At 42.2% G+C, this 27,061-nt stretch overlaps 1 protein-coding gene across 2 annotated transcripts in view; it reads right to left on the bottom strand.

Annotated features, from left to right (window-relative positions):
* Nucleotides 1–25,818, bottom strand: part of SCAMP1 (secretory carrier membrane protein 1) — a 49,276-nt gene extending 23,458 nt beyond the window's left edge. Inside the window, exons 1-2 of one of the 2 annotated variants that reach the window (XM_059836564.1) lie at nt 25,594–25,818; nt 13,350–13,427 (exon numbers count right to left, since the gene is read on the bottom strand). In XM_059836564.1, the coding sequence (XP_059692547.1) occupies nt 13,350–13,427; nt 25,594–25,650 (135 nt within the window). In that variant the 5' untranslated portion in view covers nt 25,651–25,818. Of the gene's footprint in view, nt 1–10,634; nt 10,948–13,349; nt 13,428–25,593 lie in introns of those variants that run through there. The other variant, XM_059836565.1, reaches the window with a different exon arrangement.
* Between the last annotated feature and the right edge of the window lie 1,243 nt (nt 25,819–27,061).

The raw sequence follows: 27,061 nt of genomic DNA, 5'->3' as shown, positions 1-27,061 counted from the left end.
CCAAGATGGTCAGAGGAATGGGGCACCTCTCCTCTCCTATGAGGACAGGCTGAGAGTTGGGTTTGCTCAGCCTGGAGAGAAAAAGGCTCTGGGAAGGCCTTATAGAACTTTCCAGTACCTGAAAGACAGCTTAAGCTGGCTGCGTCGTAAGAGAAACCTAGAACAAAGAAGTCCCTGGGCTTCTATACCTTCACTACTCATGACTCATTCTCCACATATTCTTTCTGTGCCCTGCACACACCTTTTAGTCCCATATGATTTTTGATGTGGGGCCTATTAGTTCTTTGTGGAATTCTTTATGTGCACCTGTTTTTATCTGGACAGAGTGCAGCCTCAGTTGACAGCTGCAGCTTCTTCATCATTTAGCCTGCACTTTTATCAGAGGTTCCCTTCACAAAATTAGGTAACAGTTAAAGAATAGTTCAACTTCCCAAAGTGAAAGTTTGTAGTTTGCAGCCTAAGGTTTCAGCAATAGTCGGTTTAAAAACAATCCGAACACAGTTTAAAAAATTCATCTAACTAAACTTGTTTTCAACAGCTGACTGGAAATACGTTTTCAAAAGACGTTCTCTCTTGAATTGATTTCCTCATACAAGTGAAGTTTATTTATTTGGAACAGGTTAAAAGACTTCTTCTTCCAGAAGAAGTCAGGAGTGGATGATCAGTTTGATTTCTTACAGACTTCTGTGGTTTTTTCTGCTGTGCTTAGATCCAAGGTGGAAGGATAGGGAGCTACCCAGGAATTTGCTGGACAAAAAAAAGTCCATTGAAATACAACTCTTGAAACAACAACAGAAAATCCAACTCTGCTAATGATTTTATCCCAATTTCCTAATGCAGCAATTTGAAATTGGTTGCTATATGCATTATTATGTGTAGGTACTGTCTTAGGTTGGAAGATGTAGCTGAGGGTGTATATTCTATCAGCATCTGTTAGAGGTGGGGCAGTTATCTTCTGTTAATTGGGCAGTTACCTTTATCTTTTCCACAATCAAGCCTCCCTCCAGAGAGGTATCTTTTGTTAATGGGCCATTGAGTCTCACTGCATGACTGATAAAATTACATCATCCCGTTATGAGATGCTCTGCCTGGGGAGGAGTTAAGCATTCCAACCTGGATATAATCTGATATTTGGAACATCATAGGCAGCCTTTTCCCACTGGATTCCCAGAGGAGCAGTTTTCTTCTCCACTGGATTCCAAGAGAAAGACCAGGCCCATCTACACCACCACGGGACCTTCAGAGCAAAACTTCACCCTTCTACAGGATCACTGCTCCAACAGAACCACATCTGCCATCCAGAACTGCAGTCACCACTTAATGGGACAATACCCTGACCAACAGGGTGTCAGGTCATATTCTGAATCTGTCAGTATTGTTTTGTATTACTGCAATTTTTAATTTTGTTTTTTTCCTCACCAATAAAGAACTGTCATTCTTACACCCATATCTTTGCCTGAGAGCTCCTTAATTTCAAAATTAGAATAACTCGGAGGGAGGGGTTTTAAATTTCCCATTTTGGGGGAGGCTCCTGCCTTGCTTAGCAGACATCTGTCTTTTCACACCAAGATAGGTATATATGGGTATATAGGCATATATGGGTGTATAGGTTTATCTATATACAAAGAGTGCTCCGAAAAGGTCAGAACATGGATAGAAAAAGATTAAAAGCTTTCATTAACATAATTTCATTAAATGATGAAGCAAAAATAGTAATTGTATAATCTAATCTTCATTGCTGATCTTCAAAAACATGACAAAAGATACAATGCCATCTCCATGGTGACTATTGGAGCTGGAGACAAAACCACTGAAGATCAGCCAAGGATATTTAATATGACATTTACACCATTCCCTTTTTCTTTTCTTTTCTTTTTTTTCTTTTTTTTTTTTTTTTTTGTTTAGCAATCAAAAATAAGACAGATTTTGAAATCTGATAAACATAAAGGGGGAAAAAAACCCTAGCAAAAATTATTTCTCATGTTAGATACTAAGGCGGTGACATATGCAACCAAAAATCTCCCATGCCTACTTGCTCTTCTCCATATGTCTTACATGTTACCTTCCTACCACTGAAGGTGAAGGATGAAAAAAAGTCAAGGCACAAAAATACCAGAAGCCAGTAAACAAAATAAGTAATACTGAGAAAAAGTAGAATTCAGGTTTTCTTCCTGTGTCCCATCCTGTATCCAAGAAAGACTGGTAGGAGGCACCTCACTTGACAAAGCGAGCACACCTGAGATAATGCAACAAATATTAGTATTCCATTTGAAATCACTTTCTCACAGAATAATCATCCATTGAAATCCATCTGGATTTGAAATGGAGAAATATTTTTACACTCTAGCATATTTCATTAACCTCCATTTGGAGAGAATGGGGAAAGAATCACAAACACCAGGCTGCAAGGAGACCTCAAGGACCATCTAGACCAACCTTTCTTAGTAAAAGCACAGTCTAAACAATATGGCTTAGCACTCTGTCCAGCTCAATGTGAATGCTGCAGAATCCAACACTTCCCTGGGGAGATTAGTCGAGGTAAATTGTTGATCAGGTTGCTCTCATTGTGAAACATTTTGCTCTTGTGTGCAACTGAATGTCTCCAGAGTAACCTTTACTCATCACCTCTCATTTTTCGCAAGTGACTTGTAAATGTGGAGTCTGGATCTTCTCTGTAGCCACCTTTTAGATGCTGGAATATGGACTTAAGGTCTTCCCTAAGACTTTCTTTCTCAAAACTGAAAAAACACAGTTTCCTCAGTCATTCCTCATATGTTAGGCTTCCCAGGCCTTTGATGGCCTTTGCGGCCCTTCTCTGGAAACTCTCCAGCCTCTCCACATCTTTAATGTACAGCCAGGATCAAATCTGAATGCTTTGTTAATTTTAGAGTCAGCAATATATCATCTTGGTACAACCACTATAAATTTGGAAACTGACTCCCACCAAAACTACTTGGATGCTTTTGCTCTGAGCAGCACACAAAACAGAGTGATTCTATACCTATCTGATTGACATCAGACAGGGATACTGACAGACCCTTGGGTATTTCTCCAAGTCCAAAATTCACAGATCCTGATTCTACCTGTTTATCCAGTCTATGAAGGCATCACTTCCAGGGTCTCTTCAATTATTCCTGTTGCACATATTTCTTGGTATACACACATAGTATGCTCTTCTCTTGCATACAAAGCTGTCAGGAAAACAGAGCTGAGTGCTTGGAATTGTGAGTATACCCTCAGGTACCTAGGTACACTCCTTAAAATGCATATAATTACAGAATAAATACTTGTATGTTCAGCATTCACAAGATAGAGAGGAAGGGGAGTAACACATACAGGTTGATTATCACCGCACTCTTAATTTTTTCAGTCTTGCTCTTGTCAAGAAAACGTGTGCAAGTTCTTTACCTCTGCAGAGAAGTGTTCATTCAGTGGATAATTTTCATTAATCTGTAAACATGCCACAGATTATTAACTGAATCACAGTGCATTGTAGATCTGACCATTGACTTAGATTTCTTTCATCATCCCAGCTTTTTTGAGTAACATCTTTAATGAACAATTAGATTTTTTTATCCAAGCAGATCTGACTGTTCAAAGCCAGATAAACATAGCCTTATGCTTCAGTTCTCATTTTCCCACAAAGCTGCATGTTAAAATAAGTACAGAAATAAGAAGTCAAAGTAGCTCAAGATTATATTTTTGTAAAACAAGATCTACTTTCTTCATGACTTATTATTGCAATAATTACCAATATATGCAGATGGAACTTGGCTAGGCTTGATTAGCCTCTGCTGCTTGACCAAAAGGCAGCAACTGTGGTGGTTTCACCTCAGAGACACCTCTGGCTATGCTGGATGCTGCAGCTGGCACTAAAGACAAGTCCAGACATGCAGAGCTCCAGTTTACCTCTGTGCAGATGCTTTAAGGCGAGGTGAAGGAAAGGAGACAGTTCTGCTACAGGGTTTCGATCCAGAGTTTCATTCCAATCTGCAAGCTTCTGATCCCATAACAGCTCTAACAGAACCCTGAACCGCGTGGTTGCTGGCTCTTTTAACCCCAGGAAGAGGGAAGGGGTAGGGATCCCACCAAACAGGTGCCAGGCAGGCAGGTCTCAGGCCAATGGCCCCCCAGGGATGCCGAGCATCTTTTGAACTCTGCCAATCACTCAATGCCCTTCTGGAATGCCAAGTCTGACAGACAGCACTCTGCAGGGGTCAGGGTTGGGGGAAAGGAGAGGTGACTGGCACCTGGGAAAGATCGGGATACCTGAGACAAACTATGACATCACACTGCAACATCTCCCCCTTGTTTTGTTTAAAATGAAGAGGGCTGGGTTTGGGGCGCAGAATGCTTGCCAAACCACAGTTGGTAAATTGGTTCCTCTTCTTCAGGAGGGTCACTGCTTTCTACGGAGGCTTCTATGTCATCCATTGGAGCACTAAGTGCTTCCAAATGGTAGATTTCAGGAGGGGGAGATGAGCTTGAAATTAACTTGTACACTATGCACTTGATCAGGCCAAAAACAATGCTAACAACTACAAGAACAATAACTAGAATTAACAGTACTAAAACCACAGTTTTCAGAATAGATCCCAACCAGCCCGACAGTCCACAGCTTTTGAACAGTGCTCTCAGCCAGTCATCTGTTTCTTTCTTGATGTCGTAATTTCAAGGTGGTCCATGGGCTTGCTTTGGGCTGATGGACTATCCGGGAGATTGCTGGTGAAATGATTGTGAGTAGGACGAGGAACAGACTCAGTGCCATGGTGTCTCAAGACTGCACACAAACAGCGGGATCTAAACTGGTACAAGGAACTTAAGACAAACGTATATTACAAACTAGTCCAGATTGGAGGCTTAAATGGAATTTCTTCCAGGGAACACGTGTGGTGTTTCCTTCTCCAGGCAGCAATAGCAACCTGGGGCGCTTCTGTAGACTTCCCTGAGACCTTGGGGACATAGGGCCTTACCCATTTGGAAGGAATCCACTTTAAACCCAAGGGGGTGGACACACAGGCATATCCACATCCCCGTGTAACCAATTTGTAAGGTCCCGCTGTTTTCCAGATCTCAGGGTCCTTTACTAAGACTGGAGGCTTTTCTTTCATTGATATCTGCTCCCCCAATGTGACGTAGGTTGGGCGGATTCAGGCTGTCAAAAGAGCAGTTTAGAAAATTGATCGTGAACAGTGCCCTGGACAACCGGATGTGGGGAGGTTCCACTTTCTAGACCTGATGCTGCTGGTCCAGGACTCTTTTAAAATCACCGTGAGTCCTTTCTACTCAGCTTGACCTGTAGGGGAGTAGGGGATGTCAGTCTTGTGCTCTACTCCCCACTGCTGCAGGAAGCTCTTGAATTTTTTGGATTTGTGAGTGGGCCCGTTATCAGTTTTCAACTCCTTGGGGATACCACGAAAGAAAAAGCCTACAGGAGGTGCTTTACGGCATCAGAAGATGATTCTCCCGTGTGGGCACAGGCATAGACCGCTCCAGAAAAGGTATCTACACTAACAGGAACATATTTTTGCTGGCCAAATGACTGTATGTGTGTTACATCTGTTTGCCACAGTTCACAATTGTTGAGCCCCCTTGGGTTTGCTCCCGCACTCATTGTAGGGAGTGCATGTTGTTGGCAACTGGGGCATGTGGCCACAATCGCTTTGGCCTGTTCTCGAGTCATGTGAACTGATGAACTAGGCCAGCTGTATTTTGGTGGAAAAGCTGGTGGCTGATTTTTGCCTGTTCAAAAACATTTGGGAGAGTGGCCATCTCTGCAGGCACAGCAAGGGCATCTGCCCTTCTGTTGCCCTCAGCGATAAACCCTGGCAAGTCAGTGTGTGACCTGATGTGCATCACATAAAATGGTTGCTCTCAGTGGGAAACTTAAGTTTACATGTTTTGAGAGCAATTCAAAAAGTGCGATGTTAGTCGCTTCTTGCAGTATTTTTTGATCTGCTCTGGATACTACTCCTTCCACGTATGCAGAGTCTGTAATCAGACTGAATGGTTCTGAGAATCTTTCAAAGGCTCTAACAACTGCAGCCAACTCAGCAACCTGAGGTGAACCTTCCACCTCAGCAATGTCCATCTCCCACCGCTGGGTTTGAGGATGCTTCCAAGTCATAACCGATTTGTGGGATCTCCCAGATGCATCTGTAAAGACGGTCAGAGCCTTTTTTAAAGGTCTCTTACTTTGAACACTTCTCAATTTCAGAGAAAATCGAACTTCTTGTTCGAAAATTTTGTGGGCGAGCCGATGGATGGAAATTTGTCCTGAGTAGGAATCTAGAGCAAACTGCAATGCTTCATTTTCCTGAAGCAATTGTTCCAATATTTTCTTAGTACTTTGGCCCGATTTTAACTCTATTGGAATGTGAATGCACTCAAAGTCACATCCTGCCAGCTCCCTGATTAAGGTCCTAGCTTTCCGGATCAGTTCTGCTACCAGCTCTTGGGGCATTGTCATTCTCTTGGACCTTTGGTGACTAAGGAAAACCCATTCTATGATCAAGAAAGGGTCCCTCTGTTCCTGGCCCTTTTTAGGCGATTCCTCTGCCTTAGCTGTTTGTTTTTTCTCCCACTGGAAAATGATTCCGTGGAGGTGTGGCAACTTACCTGAGATGATAAATTTGAATGGCAGGTCAGGCCAACATCGGGTGGCCTCTCTTGTGGACATTGCTGCCTGAACTTTTTCTAGAGCTTTCTGTGCCTCTGGGGTAACAGCCCTAGGAGCACTTGGGTCCTCTCCACCTTTCAATAAATTAAAAAGAGGGGCAAGGTCTTCATTAGTCAGACCCAGCCAGGGCTTTACCCAATTTAAAGACCCACACAACTTGTGGACATCCGCAAGGGTCTTGATCTTTGTATTGATTTCTAATTTTTGAGGAACAACGGCCTTATTTCCAATTTCTAAGCCCAAATACTTCCAAGGTGGCATCTTTCGAATTTTCTTTTCCTGGAGCTCGAACCCTGCAACAATCAATGCATTGATTGTTAGGTCAAGCGCATGTGTGAGTAAATCATCACTGGGGGCACACACAAGGATAGCATCTATATAATGATAGATGATGGCCTTTTCTGCAGCTGCACACACTGGGGAAAGCAGGGAAGAGACATACCACTGGCAGACCGGTGGCGAAACCTTTAGTGCCTGAGGAAGAACTTTCCAATGGTACCTTTTCATCGGGGCTTCCATGCTGATGGTGGGGACAGAGAATGTGAAACGCGGTGCATTGTCAGGGTGTAGGAAAATTTGAGAAAAACAGTATTTTATATTAATAACAGCCAATTTCCAATCTTGGGGAAGCATTGCTGGCGATGGCATATCAGGTTGGAGAGAGCCCATATCTTCAATAACATCATTAATTTGTCGGAGGTCATGGAGGAGCCGCCATCTCTGTTTGTCAGCCTTCTGGGTGACAAACACTGGAGAATTCCACGGGGACATGGTCTCCACAATGTGACCCTTTTTCAGTTGCTCTTCCACTAGCTCCTCGAGCACCTTCAGTTTTTGTTTATTGAGCGGCCACTGTGCTACCCAAACTGGTGTGTCTGTCTTCCAATTCAGTTTTTGCCTGAATTGGGTGCTGTTCAGTGACTGCTGCCCAAAAACCCTGTGGAGAGTCTAGAATATCAATTGTGACTCCCCACTGAGACATGAAATCTCTCCCTAAAAATGGTTCCGGATAATCTAACACAAACGGACGTGTATTTGCTAACTGTCCATTTGGCCTCTCAACTTGGACGATGCTCTTGGATTGCCTTGCCAATTGCATGCCCCCTACACCTTAAACGTTTTGCAAAGGCCAATGTCCTGGCCAGTCCTGTGCTGGGATCACTGTGCAGTCTGCACCCGTGTCTATGAGCATCTCAATGCATTTTGACTCCCCACCCCCACTGACATTACACCAGATTTTGGGTTTGTCATTCCCAATAGCTTAGACCCAGGTGACTGTGGGCCCTTGTTTTTCAAGGCAACTTGAGTTGCCTTCAGGTAAACTCGGCCCTGTGATGGCTTGTGCAACAATTTGTCCTTTGGGAAGAAAAAGGGGTGGGTGGAAACAGTGCAGCTCGAGAACAAATTGCTCAGGATCTGACGTTGTCATTCTCGGAGCAATTTCTATCTCTTGTGGTGTGTGTTTGGTGTCCCCAGTGAGGATGTACTCACAGCGATTTTGGTGCCAAGTACCCTGCTGTTGTGGGGTGACAGAGACAAAATGCCAGTCAGTGTCTTTCAGGTGGAGTGAATCCGTCAGCTGCAACCTGAAAGGCTCATTGACAGAAACACGGGTTAGAACAGGTTCGCTGAAGTCAGAGCAAAGGTTATTTGGTGTCACATCTGGTACTGGACCAGCAATAGTGGTCCTTAAAGCATCTGCTTCACTTAGACAAAAAGGGATGTTACCACGCACTTGGTCTTTTTCGCTTCCCTCATTCCCTTGGCCTGCTCTTTTTGTCTCTGTGCGCCTGGCAGGCCGGCGCTCTCCATTCAGTTTTTCTGTTGTTGTTGACCCCCTGGGAGCACTTGTAGTTCTCCTGCAAATTCATGAAATTGCTTTTTCAGGGGGCACTGGGTACTCCAGTGCCCAAGGTTATTGCAAAGCAGGCATGGCTTTGTGGGGTCAGCCATTGCTGGTCTTCAATGCAGCCCAAAGAGCCGCTGTGCTGAGGGAACGGGTGCAGGGGCGGCAATGGCAAACCGCTGTGGTGGTCTTGGCAGCAGCTTTGGTCTGGTGTCTTCAGCTATATTCATCAGAGGCACTTTCCTGATACAAACTAGAAGCATATCTTTTAGTGGAGAGGGGGGTTCTACAGGTAAGCTTAAAATTGCCGCTCAACACTGTTCATTTGCATTTGTAAATGCCATTTCCTCTAAAACCTCTTCCCTTGCATTCACTTTTTAAACCTGGATTTCAATAGCTCTAGTTAACCTTTCGACAAATTTCAAAAAAGGCTCTGATGGTAGCTGCTTGATCTCACTACATGGCTCAAATGGGCCTTCAGGTTGGAGGGCAAAGAAGGCTTTTTCAGCTGCATCTTTGACTCTATCAAGTGCTTTTACAGGAATTACTGCAGCTTGGACTGGGGCTAAAGACCATTGGCCCTCACCGGAAAGATGCTCAACAGTAATTGGCAGGCCATTGGCATCTTTTGCTGTGTTTGGATCAGCATGCAAGTCTGGGAGAGCCTCTTTTAGCAGCTGTTTCCATGCCAATTCCCACAATTTGAACTCTGTAGAGGTCATTAGGCACAAAAAAAGCTTTTTTAAATCATGTGGGACTACTACACTCCTACCCAGTTCAGCATTTAAAAGGCCACCGAAGCATGGGGTATATAGGCCATACTCTTTGTGTACTTTGCAGATTTCTCTCATCATTTCTTGTCCAAAAGCTTTCCAATCAGCAGCTGGGGCTCCTCCCCCTTGCCCTGCATGCTGATATGTACCAGGGGCAAATGAGAAAGTGGGATCCTGTATTGGGTCTGCAGTTCCCTGCCCCATATCCTTTGAATCGAAGCACTGGGATCACAGGCACAGCTACAGGGACAAGCAGTGGGCATGCCCCCAATCGTGGGAACCCAGGCAGGGGGTGGGGATATTGTGGGAACAGGGGGCAGGGACAGAGGGCTGGCAGGGGCAGGGACACATGGTGACGCCCCCAGGGAGGTGTAGAGGGGCAGAGCTGAAGGAGTGGCAGGTAAGGTGGGGGGAGGGAAGGAGCCATGAGAATCAAGAGGGGTGGGGGGATGGGGAAGGATTTTTGGGATGCTTAGGGGAATCATGGGAAGGAGGAGACCAGGTATGGCATGGTGCCACGTGGCATCCTCCATTTTCTTGGCCCCCTGGGGTCTGGGAGCCATTTTGGGGGTCACTGCTTTCCAAACAGCTAACACATGCTCTGGCTTTCAGAGCAAGGGACACAGGGGTTTGGGGACAATTCCACGTGGTCTGGCCAGGACTCCGTGGACAGTGGAACTCAAGCCTTTTAAGGAGCTCAGGGAGCTGGCTTCCCTGGGCATGAGCAGAGTCTGCTCTCTTTAAAATACCAAGTTTTGGGGGTAAAGGGTTTAGAGTTAGGGGGGGAGAAACAGGAAGAGCAGAGGTACATTTTTTATTATGTGGCTTTTCCTCCACTTCCCTTTGTTTGAATAAGGCTGATCGAACTTGTAAACTCCAAAATACAAATTTAGCTGAGGACGTGTTCCTGGACTTTCCCAATGTTATCAATTCATGCCCTACTTCGTCCCAGAATTGGATACTATGGACCTGTTCAGGGGAAATTTGTGGGAAGTGTAGAAAAAGCCACTTTATAAACCATTTCAATTTTCCCTTAGAAAACGTTACATTTCCACTAACTAAAATTCCAACAATCTGATAATACACTTCTTTTTGTGCTGTGCTTAGCAGGGAGAGCCCCCCCGCTCCTCTGAGCCGACGCCACAGTGCAAAACCGCTGCCACGCGAGTTCTAAAATCAACAGTGCCGTGCCACTGTGGGCTATACCTAACACGCTCTCACTCTCGCCCCGCAGGGCTGCGCAGCCTTTTCGGTCTCAATAACAGACAAAAAGAACAGATCTCTCAGCAGAGCCTGTATTTGAGCTTCTACCCCTCTATGGAGCAGATATACTCACCCCAAAACGGTGCTGTCGGTACTGTGGTCTGGCAGGGGTTTTTTTCTTCAACCTGAATAGGACCCCTCAGGCAGGAGGAGCTACGCTACTCCCCTCTCGAAAACTGCTCACCAAAAAGGAGCTGCACTTTCCAGAGGCGCAGAACGTCCTCAAGGCTTCTGTGGGATAAGTCCCAAAGTCTCTGCTGGAGAGCTATGCCGTCAAAACTCTTCCAGTGGATGCTAAGCTGCCTTAAAGTCTCTGTGTGGTCTCCTTGACGTTCTGGGAGCTCCGGAGTGTCTTTTTGGGGCTGCAGGATCGGAGCAGCTGAACACTGGGCGCCAATATATTGGAATAATTACCAATATATGCAGATGGAACTTGGCTAGGCTTGATTAGCCTCTGCTGCTTGACCAAAAGGCGGCAACCGTGGTGGTTTCACCTCAGAGACACCTCTGGCTATGCTGGATGCTGCAGCTGGCACTAAAGACAAGTCCAGACATGCAGAGCTCCAGTTTACCTCTGAGCAGATGCTTTAAGGCGAGGTGAAGGAAAAAAAATGGTTCTGCTACAGGGTTTCGATCCAGAGTTTTATTCCAATCCGCAAGCTTCTGATCCCATAACAGCTCTAACAGAACCCCTGAACCGCGTGGTTGCTGGCTCTTTAAACCCCAGGGAGAGGGGGAGGGAAGGGGTAGGGATCCCACCAAACAGGTGCCTGGCAAGGCAGGTCTCAGGTGCGAGGGACACCTGGATGGGCCAATGGCCCCCCAGGGATGCCAAGCATCTTTTGAACTCTGCCAATCACTCAATGCCCTTCTGGAATGCCAAGTCTGACAGACAGCATTCAGCAGGGGTCAGGGTGGGGAGAAAGGAGAGGTGACTGGCACCTGGGAAAGATCAGGATACCTGAGACAAACTATGACATCACACCGCAACAACTTATGATCAATACAAAGCAATTTTGAAAGTCTTCAAGCTTCATAAATGAAATTTAACATAATTCCTGATATTGTGACCAAGGAGAAAATAATTTTGGAGACTTACTTAACATTGGGGCTAGCTGTAAATATTCTGCCTCAAACAGCTGATCCAAGGCATACCAAAAACCAAGCTTCCTCCACACAGAATTTTAAAACTGTATGAAACCTTACTGTTTCATTGCTATGAGAATCTGCCTTCTCTGCTCCCATTATTTCCCACAATCTTGGTCAAGTTATAACCAGTGACAGTTGAAATGGATCCATCTGGTTGTGAAAACTACATCCAGCTCTTAAGTAGGTCTTGCGGGAAACAGAAAACAGTACCCAAGGGCTGATCTGAGTACTGTTACTGGGAGCAAGGCACTCACCTAACCATAGTGCTAATAAAGATTTGACTCAGGCCAAGTTTGGAAGAAGCTAACTTCTGTAATTGGTATGCAAATATTACCATAAATAATTATCTTACTTCATAAACAGTGCACAGCACAGAGCCCCTGGAACTCTCCCACACAGCAATGGGCTGCACACCAGGACCTCCCCTTGAGTAGGGATACAACTCAGCACTACTCCTCAAGCAAGAAAAATTCTTGCCACAACAGATTTTCAGTAATTGACACTAAACTCTGAAATCTCAGCTAAGTGATAGAAAGGACTGATTGTGCACATGTAGTCCTTTAGTCGTGTAACATTGACAAAATCTGGGACTAAGTCTGGATCCACACATACCAAACCCCCTGCCTTCAGGAAGGAGTCCAGAATGCAGTGGGGTCCTTTCTGAGCCTCATGATTAAACAGGAAGGCCTTCTTGACAACTTTTTCTGATCATGCCCTCTGGGCAGTAATCAAATGTACCTCACTATCGAATCTTGCTAAACCACTTTACCACCACATTTGCATGTGCTATGCAACTTTGTTAAAATGCTGGTTTATATCAACATAAGCTCCTTCTCTCTCTCAAGTGAATTCCATTGTTCCATCCATGGCATTGCAAATACTCAAATATGAACACTCCCTAACAGCACTACCAGATTTGTCATAAAAAATATAACTGCATTTTAAAAATACGGTATTTAAATGTTTATAAATTATATTGACAGACAACAACCAGCCAGGCATTTAATAATCTTGCACAAGATCTTCACTATCAAAAGCAGCCATTGAAAAATGTGGTTACAGTATGAATTTACTATCGTATTTCTTGTATTCCTCCCCACAATGGAAAAAAAAGCACAAGGTATATTGAAACTATATAAATTAGAGATGTAAAACAACTGTTTCTCTGGCATAAATTTTCCCTTTCACTACTGCACACAAAGCCTGTGGACAGTTATTTAAACACAATATTTTCCTTATTCTGAACAGCGTTTTCATAAAGTGAAACAGAAATCAAAAGCAAAATGCTGGGTAAGCATGTCACACTTAAAAGCTCCAAAGCTAATGAAATGCAGAAAACCACAAGGATAGACTATCGGAAGTCTGTAAAACCAGGAAAAATAATTTAGTAAAAACTATCAGAAGTTAGTAAAAACAAAAAAAAACACTCAGTTCTGTTTTGGTCCCCTTTCAGAGGGCCAGTCTTCCTAAAAAAGCTCTCTGAGATCAACCTTTCCAGTGCATCCTCCAAATACTTAATGGATCTTACACATTTTCCACTACTTGTAGCCAGCCCATTCTACAACATCAGTCCAAATTCTGAAAATAAAACCTTACAAATGAAATATTAACAGCATGATTAAGAAATAAACGTGCTTACTGTTCTTGAATCAGAGAACGGATTGTACTCATCAAGCCCTGGAGGAACGTTTCTTGTCACTTGTGTAACAGAAGGATCCTAGAAGAGGAAACAGTTGTGTAAATCTGTGCACATGCATATAATCAAAAAGGTGATATTCATATCATTATATCATATAAAAGTCAGATTTTCTTTCAAAGTAAAAGAGGTCTGTTTTCACTAAAAAGTCTGTTTTCACTAAAACATCTACCTCTTTTATCTCCAAACTAACATTATTTATGTTTATTATGAGCTTTTTATAAACCTAGATTAACACAGTGTAACAGAAACCCCATCTGTCATATATATGATTTATAAGGAAAAAAAACTCCCATGAGAGAAGGGAAAAACCTCTATCCTATGTTGACCAGACGTGGACTCCATGCCTATACACTTGAAGAGTACAAGAGAAGAAAACAGCTTTCTGCAACCCTTGGACCTCCCTACCCAGAAGAACATCCAACCCCGTCAAGAACAGAGAAAGCATTTCATAAAAATGAAGCTGAAGAAACGGGGTCCCATAATGCCAAAAGCGCTTCTGATTCAGCTTCTACTTGAACTAGTAAAATGAAGGAAAAAGTTTAATTTTTTTCTACTTTTGATTAATTATACAGCAAAAAAGACTGCTCAAGATTTAGCTTGAGAAAACAGTTTCAGAAATTAAACGTTTCTCTGTGCTACTGACAGGGAGGCTTTGTTCTGCAGAAGAGCTCACCACAATGGACCACACCAACTCAGTTTGAAAAAACTGTACTTATTCCATGTGATGCCTGGTTCTAGCACATTGTTTCTATGCCTTAAAATTTTTGCATTTTCAGAATATAACAATGGATAAAAGGCAGGCTTTCCTGAAAATTAGTACATCCATTTTTTTCAATACTGTTGGCTACATATTTACCTAAATGTACAAATGTACCATATTCTATATGTACACCAAACATAAAAAAGAGCTATATATATACTTATATATGTAAGTATTTACTTATTTTATAACTGATGTTTAGATATATAGATATATACAGATATTTTCTCATTTCCAACAGTCTAGTTCAACATTAGAAAAAAAACTGGAGTTGATAAAGACTGAGAAGAAAATAAATATATAGTTATATATATTTACAATCATATTCCCTTTGAAGGGTGATACATTTAAAACCTTTACATGTGATGCAAAGGATAACAATAAGGGCTTCTACAGGTATGTTAAGCAGAAAAGGAAGGTTAAAGAAGTTTACCCCCAATAATGCAGCTGGTAACAATGGAAAACTGGTAACAATGAAGGAAGAGAAGGTTGAGGTACTCAACATTTTTGCCTCAGTCTTCACAGGCAGCCTCTCCTCCTACACCTGTGAAGTGGAGGGATGACAGGAAGAGAACTGGGAGAACAAAGTACTACCCACTGAAGGAGAAGATCAGGTTCATGATCACCTGAGGGACCAAAATTTACCTAAGTCTGTTGGACCTAACAGGATGCATCCCTGAGTCCTGAGGCAATTGCCTGATGTAGGTGCCAAGCCACTCTCCATGACATTTGAAAAGTCAAGGCACTCGGGGCAAGTTCCCAGGTGACTGGATAAGGGTAGCCATTTTTAAGAAGGGCAGAAAGGAGAACCTTGGGAACTACTGACTTGTCAGCCTTGCATCTGTGCCTGGGAAGATGATGGAACAGATACTCCCAGCAGCTGTGCTAAGGCACATGGAGGAAAGGCAGGTGATTGAGGACATCAGCAACAAGTGTCCCTCAAAGACCTCTATTGGGACCAGTGTTATTTAGTATCTTCATTAATGATGTAGACAGATTGAGTGAACTCTCAGCAAATCTGCAAATGACCCCAAGATGAGTAGTGCAGTTGACACAGCTGAAGGATGGCATGCCATCCAGAGAGACCTGGACAAACTCTTGAGAGCACCCATGGGACTCTCATGAGGTTTATTTAGCAAGACCAAGTGCAAGGTGCTGCACCTGGCTCAGAGCAGCCCTGGTACCAGCACAGGCTGGGGATGCACAGATCACAGCAGCCCTGCCCAGAAGGGCTTGGGGGTGCTGCTGGCTGAGAGGCTGGACATGACCCAGCCATGGGCACTCACAGCCCAGAGAGCCACACGTGTCCTGGGCTGCATCCAGAGCAGTGTGGGCAGCAGGGCAGGGAGGGGATTCTGTCCCTCTGCTGAGACCCCAGCTGCAGTGCTGCATCAGCTCTGGGGTCCCAGCACAGGAAGGACATGGACCTGCTGGAGGGAGTCCAGAGGAGGCTCAGAGAGATGGAACACCTCTCTTAGAAGACAGGCTGAGAGAATTGGGGTTTTTCAGCCTGGGAAAGAGAAGGTTTCAGGGTGACCTAATTGTGGCCTTCCAGTACCTGAAGGGAACCTACAAGAAAGATGGATAAAGACTTTTTACAAGAGCATGTAGTGACAGGAACAGGGGCATGGATTCAAACTGAAAGAGAGTGGGTTTAGATTAGATGTTGTGAAGGAATTCTTTACTGTGAGGGTGGTGAGACACCAAAACAGGTTGCCCAAGGAAGTTGTGGATGTCCCATCCCCAGAAGTGCTCAAGGCCAGGCTGGATGGAGCTCTGGGCAACCTGGTCTAGGGGAAGATGTCCCTGCCTATGGCTGGAGAGATGAACTAGATGATCTTTAAGATCCCTTATCACCTAAGCTGTTCTATGATTCTATTACATAACTTTTTTTTTTAAAGTAAGTGACTTAAGTGACTTACTTTTTAAAAAAGTGACTTAATCTACAGTTAAGTAATTACAGAAATTATTCAGCTAAATAAAATAAAAATCAAGTTTAAATGCAGACTGCTTTCTTAGAATCAGCATCTATTATGGCCTTAGCTTAGTCTTGTTAGCAGGAAATTTATCTGCAGATGCAGGCAAAGGACTTTCTTAATGGCTGCAGTCAACTTATTTACAGCTAGGGGAAAAAAAAAAAAAGGCAGAACACCAATCACTTCTAAAATTTGAAGGAACAGAGCAAATGAGAACAAGTGCGTTTATTCCAACAGCTATACTCACAAAATTGTTCATATAAGACAATTTTAAAAGTTTGCTTCCAAAAAAGCTTAAGAAAAATGATTGCCTCAAAAATTTAAAAATTGTATGTTGTCTATTTTAAACAAATTCATGTATATAAGCATAATTAAAACACCTTCTGGTCACAAACCACTTTTCATTAAAGCGTACATTTAGCTTCAAAACAGTATTCCAATGGTCACTGAACAAGAATCATCCTTTCTAAAGATGCATACAAAACAATGCAAAAAGGAATTCAGTATCATCTTTCTTATATTTGACTCATCTTTAATTAGTTGTTTCAAAATAGCCATACTGGTGAGTCTCCCTCAAAAGACTCCGATAGTTACCATACTAGAATCAAATAAATTGTTACAACTAAAATATCATCAGGTCTTACATAAACTGGCAAACTAATTAATTGTTATTACGTTATTTTCTAAAATGCAATTACAAGATACTGAACAGATGAACCACAAAAAAGAGGGAAAACATGGTGACGTATGTTTCTTGTCAAAATTGACCCAGAAATTACTTGAAATGTTGAACAGAAAAGTACACAAAAATATGTAAATAATTAAATATAATATTTGAATTATACATTGGTTTACTAGACTAACCGGTACAGGATCAAAAAAGATGAAGTTAAAACAAAGTTAATATAAATAAGACAATTTCAAAATTCAATATATAGAGCAGTAGAAACTTGCATACAGCTGAAAACTTTTATCTTATTGTGGTATGTCTACTGTACCCAGCAGCAAAGCCCTGAAACTAGTTATTCACTCACAGCTCTCTGCAGTGGCATATGGGAGAGAACCAAAAAGAAAAAAGCAAATACAACTTGTGGTTGTTAAGAAAACAGACAGTTTAAAGGTGAGAGGGGAGAGGGGAAGGTAGAGGCAAAGAAAAAAAGGCAACAAAACCCCAGAAGTCGAGCAAAGGCAACTGCTCACCAACTCCCAACAACAAGTCCATTCAGCTTCTCAGCAATGGTTGCTTGGAACAGCTCCCCCATTTACTACCACCACCACCAGCCTTGCTGACAAGCACAATGTTATGCAGCATGCAAGATCCCTCTGGTCAGCTGGGGTCAACAGTCCTGCCTGGGCCCCCTCCCAGCCTCCTGCCCAAGCCTGTTCCCTGAGAGGCAGCGAGAGTGTGAAACAAAGTTGGTCTTGGTGCTGTGCAAGCACTGCACAGCAATGTGCAAACACATCAGTGCCTTCCCAACACTGTTTTGGTCACAAATCTGAAGCATGGTACAACAGGGACTGCTATGAAAAAAGTTAACTTCATCCTAGTCAGGCCTAGTACACTTAGTCCAGTCTTTCCAAATTAACGTCAATTAGCAGAGTATACAACACTTTGTTCATGCTTTCAATGTGATACTCCTTTCAAGAATGCTCTCATATAATTCCCTCCTCCACAGAAAAATGTTCCAAGTATGGACACATGTGCAACTTGTGATTGCTAACCACCAGCCACACAGTGAAACGGCAGGTCTAATTACTATGACTTGAATAGCACTTAGGATTTTAGGTTGAATTGGCTGCTTAAAAAGCATATTTCAACACTCAACTTGTGTTTGAAGAATGCACAGAGTACTAACCAAATAACTGAATCAAACTGAGCCTGCAGACCATAAATTCAATTATTTGAATAACTACAATATCAGACTCATGAGACACCAACTGAACAGCAGCCATTTCCAAAAAAGCATGAAACAACAGTCAAGTCAAATTCAGAAGAGCAACCTATATTCAGAAATACAGCATACAAACAAAAATCAATATCTGATGAAAGAAAGCCTTTTTTTCTTCAAGTGTTTTCAAGAAGACCAGGGTCAAAAACTCCTCAGATCTCCCTGTACATCTACTGTGACATTCCGACACTAACAATGAAAGAGAACATATGCCAAGACAACAGGGTGTACTAGAGCAACAGTCTTAGCACTCAAAAATAAGTTCAACACTTAAATAAAAGCAGTGATTAGAGCAAGAAGCCCTTTATCAAAAGTCCACTGCCTCCTGAATCAACAACTGCTACACCTCTGCCAAATATTGCTATTGTTTGCTAAAGTAGCAGCAGCTCTAAAAAAAAAAACTGAATGACCCAGAGGACATTTAATAATAGCTCTATTCAAGTAAAGCTTCATTACCCAGCAAAGGAAGAAAATTACAGTTGTATTGAAATACACAAATTGAATTCCACCACTGCAAGTAGCATTGAAATTCTGCATTCACAAAACTTGAATTACACAGTCTAGACTTCAATACAAGTTTGTGACACAGAAAGACTCAAGTAAACCAGCCATCACAGGAAAAGAGGAATGCCAGAGCTGAAGGAGGCAAGTACCAGTATGGAAATTCATACCTCTCCTATAACTCATTCACTGCTAGAACTATCCTCGGCTCTTCACAGTCAGGGTGCCCAGGTGTAGGTGCTGTTCTAATTGTTCTGAACACCTACAATGCATCAAATGACTGATACCAACAGGAGCTACACTTCGTATTTCAAAACACTACTTACAATATTTTTGAAGAGATTAGACATTACATCCTACAAAACACAAAGAATTGTTTTGAATAATTTATCTTACACTCATTGCATCTCATTTTAAAAATGGAGCAAATGCCAACTCATCTAAACACAGTGATGAAAATTGTGAAGTACTCATACTCACTGCTGCAGAATTAAAAAAAAAAAAACCATTGAATTTAGAAATTGTTCAGGGTTTGAATAACAAATACAACCAATAAATGCTGTGAAGGATGACATACTCAGAAGAAGCGGCCTTTAAATGAATGCCATCAAATTTCTATTTTGCATAACATGCATATTCTACTGGTTAAAGCCAGTAAAAACTAATATTCCACAGGAATAAGTGAATCTATGTTGTAATAATTTATTTTCCATATCTCATGTTCCACCCAGCCTTATCTCACCCAAATTCCTGCCAGTTCAAACCCAGAGCTTCTGATATTTTTATTTAACTATTAGTCATACAGTCATAGAACAGAATTAAAAACAGAGTATTTTTCATATCCAGCTATTGTAGCTACTGATGCATTTAAGTCACACAGTCATTTCAGATGATATTTTCAAGATCTGAATTAGTTTAGGAGACTGAAGTTTTAGGAAAGTAGCACAGCTTATTTAGCCATTTTCCAGCTAAATTTTTTCTTTTACCCGCTTCTTGCAATCTCTCTCCTGTACCATCAATCTTGAAACAAAATATTAACACATTTCTTTAAACCCTGACAAGACAGGTACAAGCAGCAACCTATTTTTTACGCCAAGAATGGAAAAGTCATAAAAAATACCACAACAAACAGTAACACAAACTGAGAAAACACAGAAAAAACAACACATTTACATTTCATACTGGCAAGAGCACCTATAGAACTATTAAAAGCATCTTCTGTGCCAAGGTAACAAATTATGCTCACAACACTCAGATACAGATAAAATTAACTGAATACCCAGTTATCACAGAGGGTGTACAAACACAATTAACTACAAACAAGAATTATTCTCTGAAAACAGAGCAGAATGATCCATTCTATGTGAGCTTTTACAGCTTTTTAAAAAACAGAATTGAAGGGAATAGACCTCTGTTGTCTAGGAGACCAAAACTAGTCATCAGCTACCAGTTTCACTAACACGGAAGACACTACCAAATTAAAGACTGAAGAAGTAAATACATCTCTAACAATGGGTAGAATTACTCTTCACTGGATACGGGTCCAGAATAGTTCGACCACCAGTAAACGACTTCTATAAAATACATAATATAATCATAATCTGAAAAACAGCATCAGCTAAGATTATACTCTAAGCTGTGATTTTAAGTGAAGGGAATATAGTGAACTAGCAATCAGCCCATCCAAACTGTCATTCATATTGCTGAAAAAACTTTTCACTTTGAGGGATACCTACTCTTCTACCAAAAGACAAAAGCATTTTCTGCATAGAACATTTTGTCACTTTAGTCCCAAGGACTAGCAAGGAAATAAAAGCAGTATTTTATTGCAGAGGTCAGGAAATTGAATTTATTAAAACGAAACACTGATTTGGATAGAGATTATAATGCTTTTACAACACATCAGCAATTGAAAACAATTTCAAATAAAAATCACTGAAGCTACACAGAACCAAAAAAAACAGTTGGAAAGTAAGATTTTAGTAAGAATTCATCCTGAAGTTTTGTGGAAGCCTCTGAAATTGCAATTCATACATGCTGAATAAACATTTGGTAAAAAATTCTGGACTATAATAATAAAAATACCCGAGTATCCACATAACGGTTATTTCATAATTCCAAGTTTTTCAAGTTCATCATATCAAATGCTGACTGTTATATATGACATTCATCACATGAAAGCAGAGCTGTGAAGGGCTCTGAGCAACTGAGCAAGGCAAGATCCCCACCTCTGAAACCCAGAAGAACTTCAGAGGTTGACAAGGCCAAGTTTGTCCTAAAGTTTGAACCAGCCTCATCTTCCAATGGAGTACTGAATGCCTAACAAAGTATCACCCCCATCTCACAGCTGCTCTCAAACCACTCTCCTTTCCCGCCTCTGATACCTGTATGTTCCTCTTTGTAATGCTGAATCTCAGTATATAGTGCAATAATAACCCTAGGCAATATGTGCTAACACTTCAGTGAAAATCTAGAGGGAAAATGCAGCTATAAGATACTTAATAACTATTAAAATGCTTCACAGTTTTAACAGATTACAGTGCACTTACAGCACTGATGAAGTGTACTCTTGGAAACCAACTTCCATGTAGAACAGCTAAAGGACAATCTACTACCATGATGTTCAGCATGAATTTGTGCAAGATTTAGGGGTATTCATAATTTTTGAAGACATGAAGGGAAAGCAGATAGTAAAAGTCAGAAAAATACCTATACTTTATGCCCTATACTAACTTTAAGACAGACAACTTAAGTCAGTATATTTTATAGGCAGATACAGGAATTAAAACTCAGTTATGCATATAGGCATGTGACAAAACTGCTTCATTCTAAAGCTGCACAAACATTTTATGTAATAAGGGTACCAATTCTTCAAAAAAATCAGGACTTCTCTTTCTTCTTCTAAGTTTCTATCACTTTAGTTTCACCTCAGCAACCACAATATAAACTCTACAGATTCTGCTGCCACAGAAGGTAACAGTCATTTGCACAACTGCTCTCAGCATCAAACCTCTGGGTTGTATTTCCCACCAAATCAGGAGATTAATTTGTACTCGTGAGCCAAGATTAGGCATAACATCCAATTTATAACTGGAATTACTTCTGTACTTAGCTCTAGTGACTCAAGTAATCCTGTGACCTCAGTGGGAGCAATTCAGTGCCTTTTCTGGGTATGGCAGAGTACCTCAGCCATCCAAACAAGAATGTCAGTCATGACAGAACTACGTAAGATCTGTCTTTTTGGAGCAACAACTCAAAGCTATCAACTCACAGTCTGGATGCCTAATCCCACTTAAAGAAACTACTCAAATACTTAACAATACATACATTTGAGGTCTGCTCTGACTGTGCCCCTCCACACTAAATTTGATGAAGAAAAAAGAAAAATCTTCCTATCACACAGTGATTTGGTATTTCCCTGAAGGTCACCATTCACATTTGAACAGAAATGTATCTTAGTTTTCAGGCCTATCATAATTTCTATGGTGTCAAATACATGCATCTGCTCAGAGCTAAACACATCAGCTGAACTGACCTTACAGAATTTATCACACAACTCAGTCTTTATACTTCTCATTCTACAGCCACCAAAAAATAAGTGTTTCATATGTTAGGATAGTTAACAGTCAGTTTTCAAACCTTTTGCTGTCTGTCAGCCAAGATCCAAGGCCTATAAAATTCATACCTCTACTTAAAAAGACTTCTCTGACTAGGAGGACTGTTCACTTAAAAAAAAAAAAAAAAATCAAACCAAGAACACAGAACCAACAATTTTTACTGTAGATGAACTGCTGATTGTTCCAGAGTAAATGATACTAACATCGAATTTTGAGACTGCTGTTTCAGAACCTTTGTAACTGAATCACCTCCCAAGACAGAAGGCTACAACTATCACCTATCCTATGACATTAAAAAAAAAAAAAAAAAGAAAAAAGAACACAAGGAGACAGCTACATTAGAAATGTGCTTTTGTCATACAAAATTTATTTCATGCTGCTTTGCCCTATTTAAGACAGACTGTCAGGACCCTGAGGATTCCCAAACTCCTCTTAAGTGGTCAGACCCCCACTTACTAAGACCTTACCTGATCATCAGAGGACTGTTGGCTGATAGTGTTTACTTTCACTGGACATGATTCTGACCCTGGCTTGACTTTCTAACCTGGGCTCAGATCTGTCGCCTCTCTATAGATCTGCCTAGCACTGAATGCAGGTACCATCACCACATCTGCTTTGCTCACCCTGTCTGGGTGCTGTGGGACTGCAGCATTTATAAGTGAGAACTTTACAAAGTGTGAATTCACACTCATAAGCTATGACTAGTGCTTCTTAATAAACAAAATTAATAGATTTCATTACTAACTCGCTTCCAATCATGATACCTGAGGTTATACCAACTGTGTACATCTTCATGTTCCTGATACATCATATTATAAAAGGATTCTCACATCTTCATTTGTATGGTACATAGATGTATTTTCTTCTCCACAACTTTAATGCTACCAAAAGTCTGTAAATGTTAGCCTGCCACTTATCTGTTTATTTCAGTACCCTATGACTTTCAAAAAAACTCATCTTTTGGATTTGTTGGTATAGCATTCAGAATGCTATTCCCATTTATTTAGAGAGGGAAACTATGACTTCAAAAGCATATATGACTCTGGATTGAGCTCCAGTTTGTTGCTTTTTCTAAAGCAACAAAGAATAAAAGAATGCAAAAAGTTAGGTAGTCACTTGTTTCAAAATCCACAGCACTTCATGATCAAGCCAGGTAAGCTTATTTCAGTTTTTCCAGCAGATAATTTACTTTTAGACTTCCAAAAGGATTACCTGCAAAAAATACTGAGCGCTAGGTGTTTATGCTTTACCTTTATCTTTCCAGAGAACACTTTTATTGGATTCAACATCAAGCAAGAAGCACTGCTCTAATATTTTTATTAAAAGGCATAGGAACAGTTACAGGAAACCTCCCATGAAGATCACAGACAGCTAGTAAAACCAAAATGTTTAAGAAAAAAAAGGCTCTATCTTTAGATCTTGGCAACAGCTGTTCCACCTGATGCCTTCCCACCACCCCTTCTCAGCCATACTACTTTGTGATATTACATTAGCACAGGAAGCAGATTCAAAAACAAGGAAAACAACTAATCACATCATACCTAAAATTGTCAAGTGAAGACAAAAATATGAGTATATTAGGATAGTGTTTAGACAATATGACTTAGGCTGTAGGGGTCCATCTGGAAATACAGGTTCTATGCATAAAGTATTTTAAAACACATAAACTTAAATACATACATGCATTAATACCCACTAATTTCAAAGCTGTTCTGCCAACAAGACGGCCATCAAGCTTTGGCTTATATATGAGGCCTTTTGCCCCTTCAACTTAAATGCACAGGTAAGTAAAGGCATGCAAGATAACTTTTATGGGCAGTAGAATGTGATGGAGGTTAGCAAAACTGAAGGAAGGGAAAAAAGCCTCTGAAAAAGCACACAGCTTTCCTGAACCATCTTCTGCAAATGAAGAAGTCCAAACAGAGAGCTTCAAGTTACAGAGAAGCTGTCCTTTTATCACTATGCACTGCAGATGAGAAGCAGAGCATAGATTCTGCCCAACAGTTACAACAGAAGTCTTTCCCTACAGAGAAACTGGAATAACCTTTTGCACTCAAGGAGTATTTTCAAAGAGGAAGCATAATTCAGGTGTGTGCCTAGTTTAGGTCTCACAGCACTGAGCAGGACCAGTTACACGGCCTGATGAGCACTGCAGAGACAGCAAGTTTGCATCTAATACTCTTACTGCCCTGGATTTTGCTAGATGCCATTTGATTAACTATTACAAGAAGGATGAAACTAGGAGGAAAAGCACCATGTATTTCTGTTGCCAAAGATGCATTCTAGAACGGCATCTTTTCAGTGTTTGGTGCCAAAAAGAGCAGTGCTCACCATCTCTGGTACCAGCCCAAACTACTGTCAGCAGCAGACTCAACACCAGGACTTGTGCTCACCTAGAAGATCACTGCATTGCATACAACAAGTGAAAACAAATCTTAGCCTAAGGAATTCTAACCTAATGAATGCTATTGCCTGTGTTTTATGACCATAAAAATGAAACTAATGATTAAGACCAATTCTAATGAACAAATGTTAGGAACATTATGCTTCCAGCATCTATGTGGAAAGAAGTATGTTTGGCTTGAAATGTGACAGCTCAATTTTTAAAAACCTTAATTATTCCAGCTAACATTCTAAACTCTCTGCCATATACTATCTGTATTCTTTAAAGTGCCTGCAAAAAGTCCAGTAATATTATCAACGTAGCTACCTTCAAAAGTTAGATGAACTGGATTCAAACAACAAAGAAAAAAACAGGAGAAGCATCCAGAGGGGTCAGTTCGTTTTGACAACTGAAGCCCGTGAGTGAAGAAAGAATTCACAGCTGAATGACAAGACAACAGAGCAAAACCTAAAAGCTTTATAGCACATTACAACAAAGCAGTATGAGATGCAGCATAGAATTCATGCCAGTCATTGGTACCCTGATTACTTCAAAGGTAAGGGAACAAGTAAGCTTAAAGGCAGCGGGAGAAGGGCACAGAAGACGGTAAATTCTCTAATTCATTACCTATTTAACTCAACCAGATGAAATAAAATAAAAAAAAAAGACAGTAGTAGCATTACCCCTAGCACAAAGCTAGGATCAAAATAAAAAACCTCAAACTTTTCTCTTATCTTCCACCGAAATAACGCATCCGAAATACGACTTGTATTATTGTAGCTACAGAAGGAAACACGGAGCTCTGAAGTTGTGAAATGCTGCCTATCCTCCGCGCCCTGCCCCCACCCCCACTCCGAGTCTCCGTAGCCCACTCAGGGCAGAGACCCCGGCCCGCAGCTGCCACGGGGCCCTTCCCTCCTTCTTCCCTTCCTCCCTTCCTTCCCTCCTTCCTTGCTTCCTCTAGCGGAAACCCCGAGGAAACCTCACGGCCCCCTCACCTTGAAGGGGTTGTTGAGGTCCGGGTCGGCGAAGGGGTTGCTGTCGAAGTCCGACATGGCGGGGGCAGGCGGGCGCTGCGGTCCCCGGCCGGCGGCTCTGCCCCTGCGGCGGCGCCGCGACAGTGCCCAGCGCAGGTGTCCCCCCCCCCGCGGCTGTCACAGCCCCTGTCACAGCCCCGGTCACAGCCCCGCGGCCCGGGCCGAGCCCGCCCCGCCGCACCAACCAGCCACGGGCCGCCCAAAATGGCAGCCACGGAAGTGAAGTTACGGGTGGGATGGCCCTGGGAGGGAGAAAGGGATGAGGGCGGAGCGGCTGCTCCCGAGGCGGGGGGGAGCAGAGCTCATGCCTGCGCTGGGCGGGGGCGAGGCGGGGCGGAGTGCGGGAAGAGCCGGTTCCAGGGCTGGCTGAGGGTTGGGTGTGAGCTGTTGGTTGGAGGGCCTGCGGTTATGGGCTGGTCTCGTGTTCGCAGCTGCTCCTCTGTCGCAATGGCTACTGCTTCGGTAGTTAGCGCTGGCTGGGAGCCAGGGGGAAGGAGGCCCGGGGCTCTCCGGAGGGTAGCCGGACCTGGGTCGGGCAGGGGCGGCCTGGCCCAGTGTGTGCGCGGGTGTCCCGGCCCCCGCCCAGCCCATGCGGCCTCCCCGACCCTCCGCTCCCACAGCCGGCAGGGCGGGTCGGGACAGCCGCTCTGGTTTGGGCGGTGAAGTGGACGTGGGAAGGTAGAAAGCCCTACTTGGAAAAACATGCGTTTACTCTCTGGTTCCCGCCTCCTGTTGGCATGGTAAATAGTTGGCCCAGCTTGTGGCCGCAGGTGACTCGTACAAAGGTTCTGCAAGGACAGTAGGGAGGGTTCGGCTTTGAACCACGGTCACAAAATCCCGCTTCCATGAGAGGAAGTATTAAAAAGGCCTCTTGGAAATATTCAAGCATTTCCAACAGTTCAAAAGACTTTTTAAATACTTCCTCAGAAATGCTGATAGTGCAGTTTGAAAAGCCTTGTCCAAAAGATACAAATAAATGCAAAGGAGCACCTTTGGTTCAGAGCTATGGTTGAAATGTGAAATTCAGTGCTACCAAAACAGTCTACATTGATGCAAGCACTTTCAAAACCAGCAAATCCTGAATTTCCTTATATGCTTTCAGAGAAATTATTTGAAGTTTCATTTAAATCCAAAAAAATAAAAAAGAGGTTTGAGGCAGGTCAGGGGAAATGATTATGGCAGCAAACCTGTTATTTTTTGCTATTCAAATGTGTATTTTTTTCCCCCACATAATAATGTAGACAGTGAAGCACACTAGTGTTAGCGCTTCTATGATTTTTAATAGCTCTACATGTATCATTACTCTGATCTTTGCACTGACAGTCATTACATTCAGGCCATTCAGTCAACAGGTCAGGAAGGGTACTATATGTAAATGAGAATTGATTTTTGCATGGATCTGTAGAGAAAGCAATACTTACTTCAGGGC

Source organism: Haemorhous mexicanus, chromosome Z, assembly GCF_027477595.1.
Source record: "Haemorhous mexicanus isolate bHaeMex1 chromosome Z, bHaeMex1.pri, whole genome shotgun sequence".
Classification (NCBI taxonomy): Eukaryota; Metazoa; Chordata; class Aves; order Passeriformes; family Fringillidae; genus Haemorhous; species Haemorhous mexicanus.
Note: the sequence above shows the minus strand (reverse complement) of the source record. Positions and strands in the feature narration are given on the sequence as shown.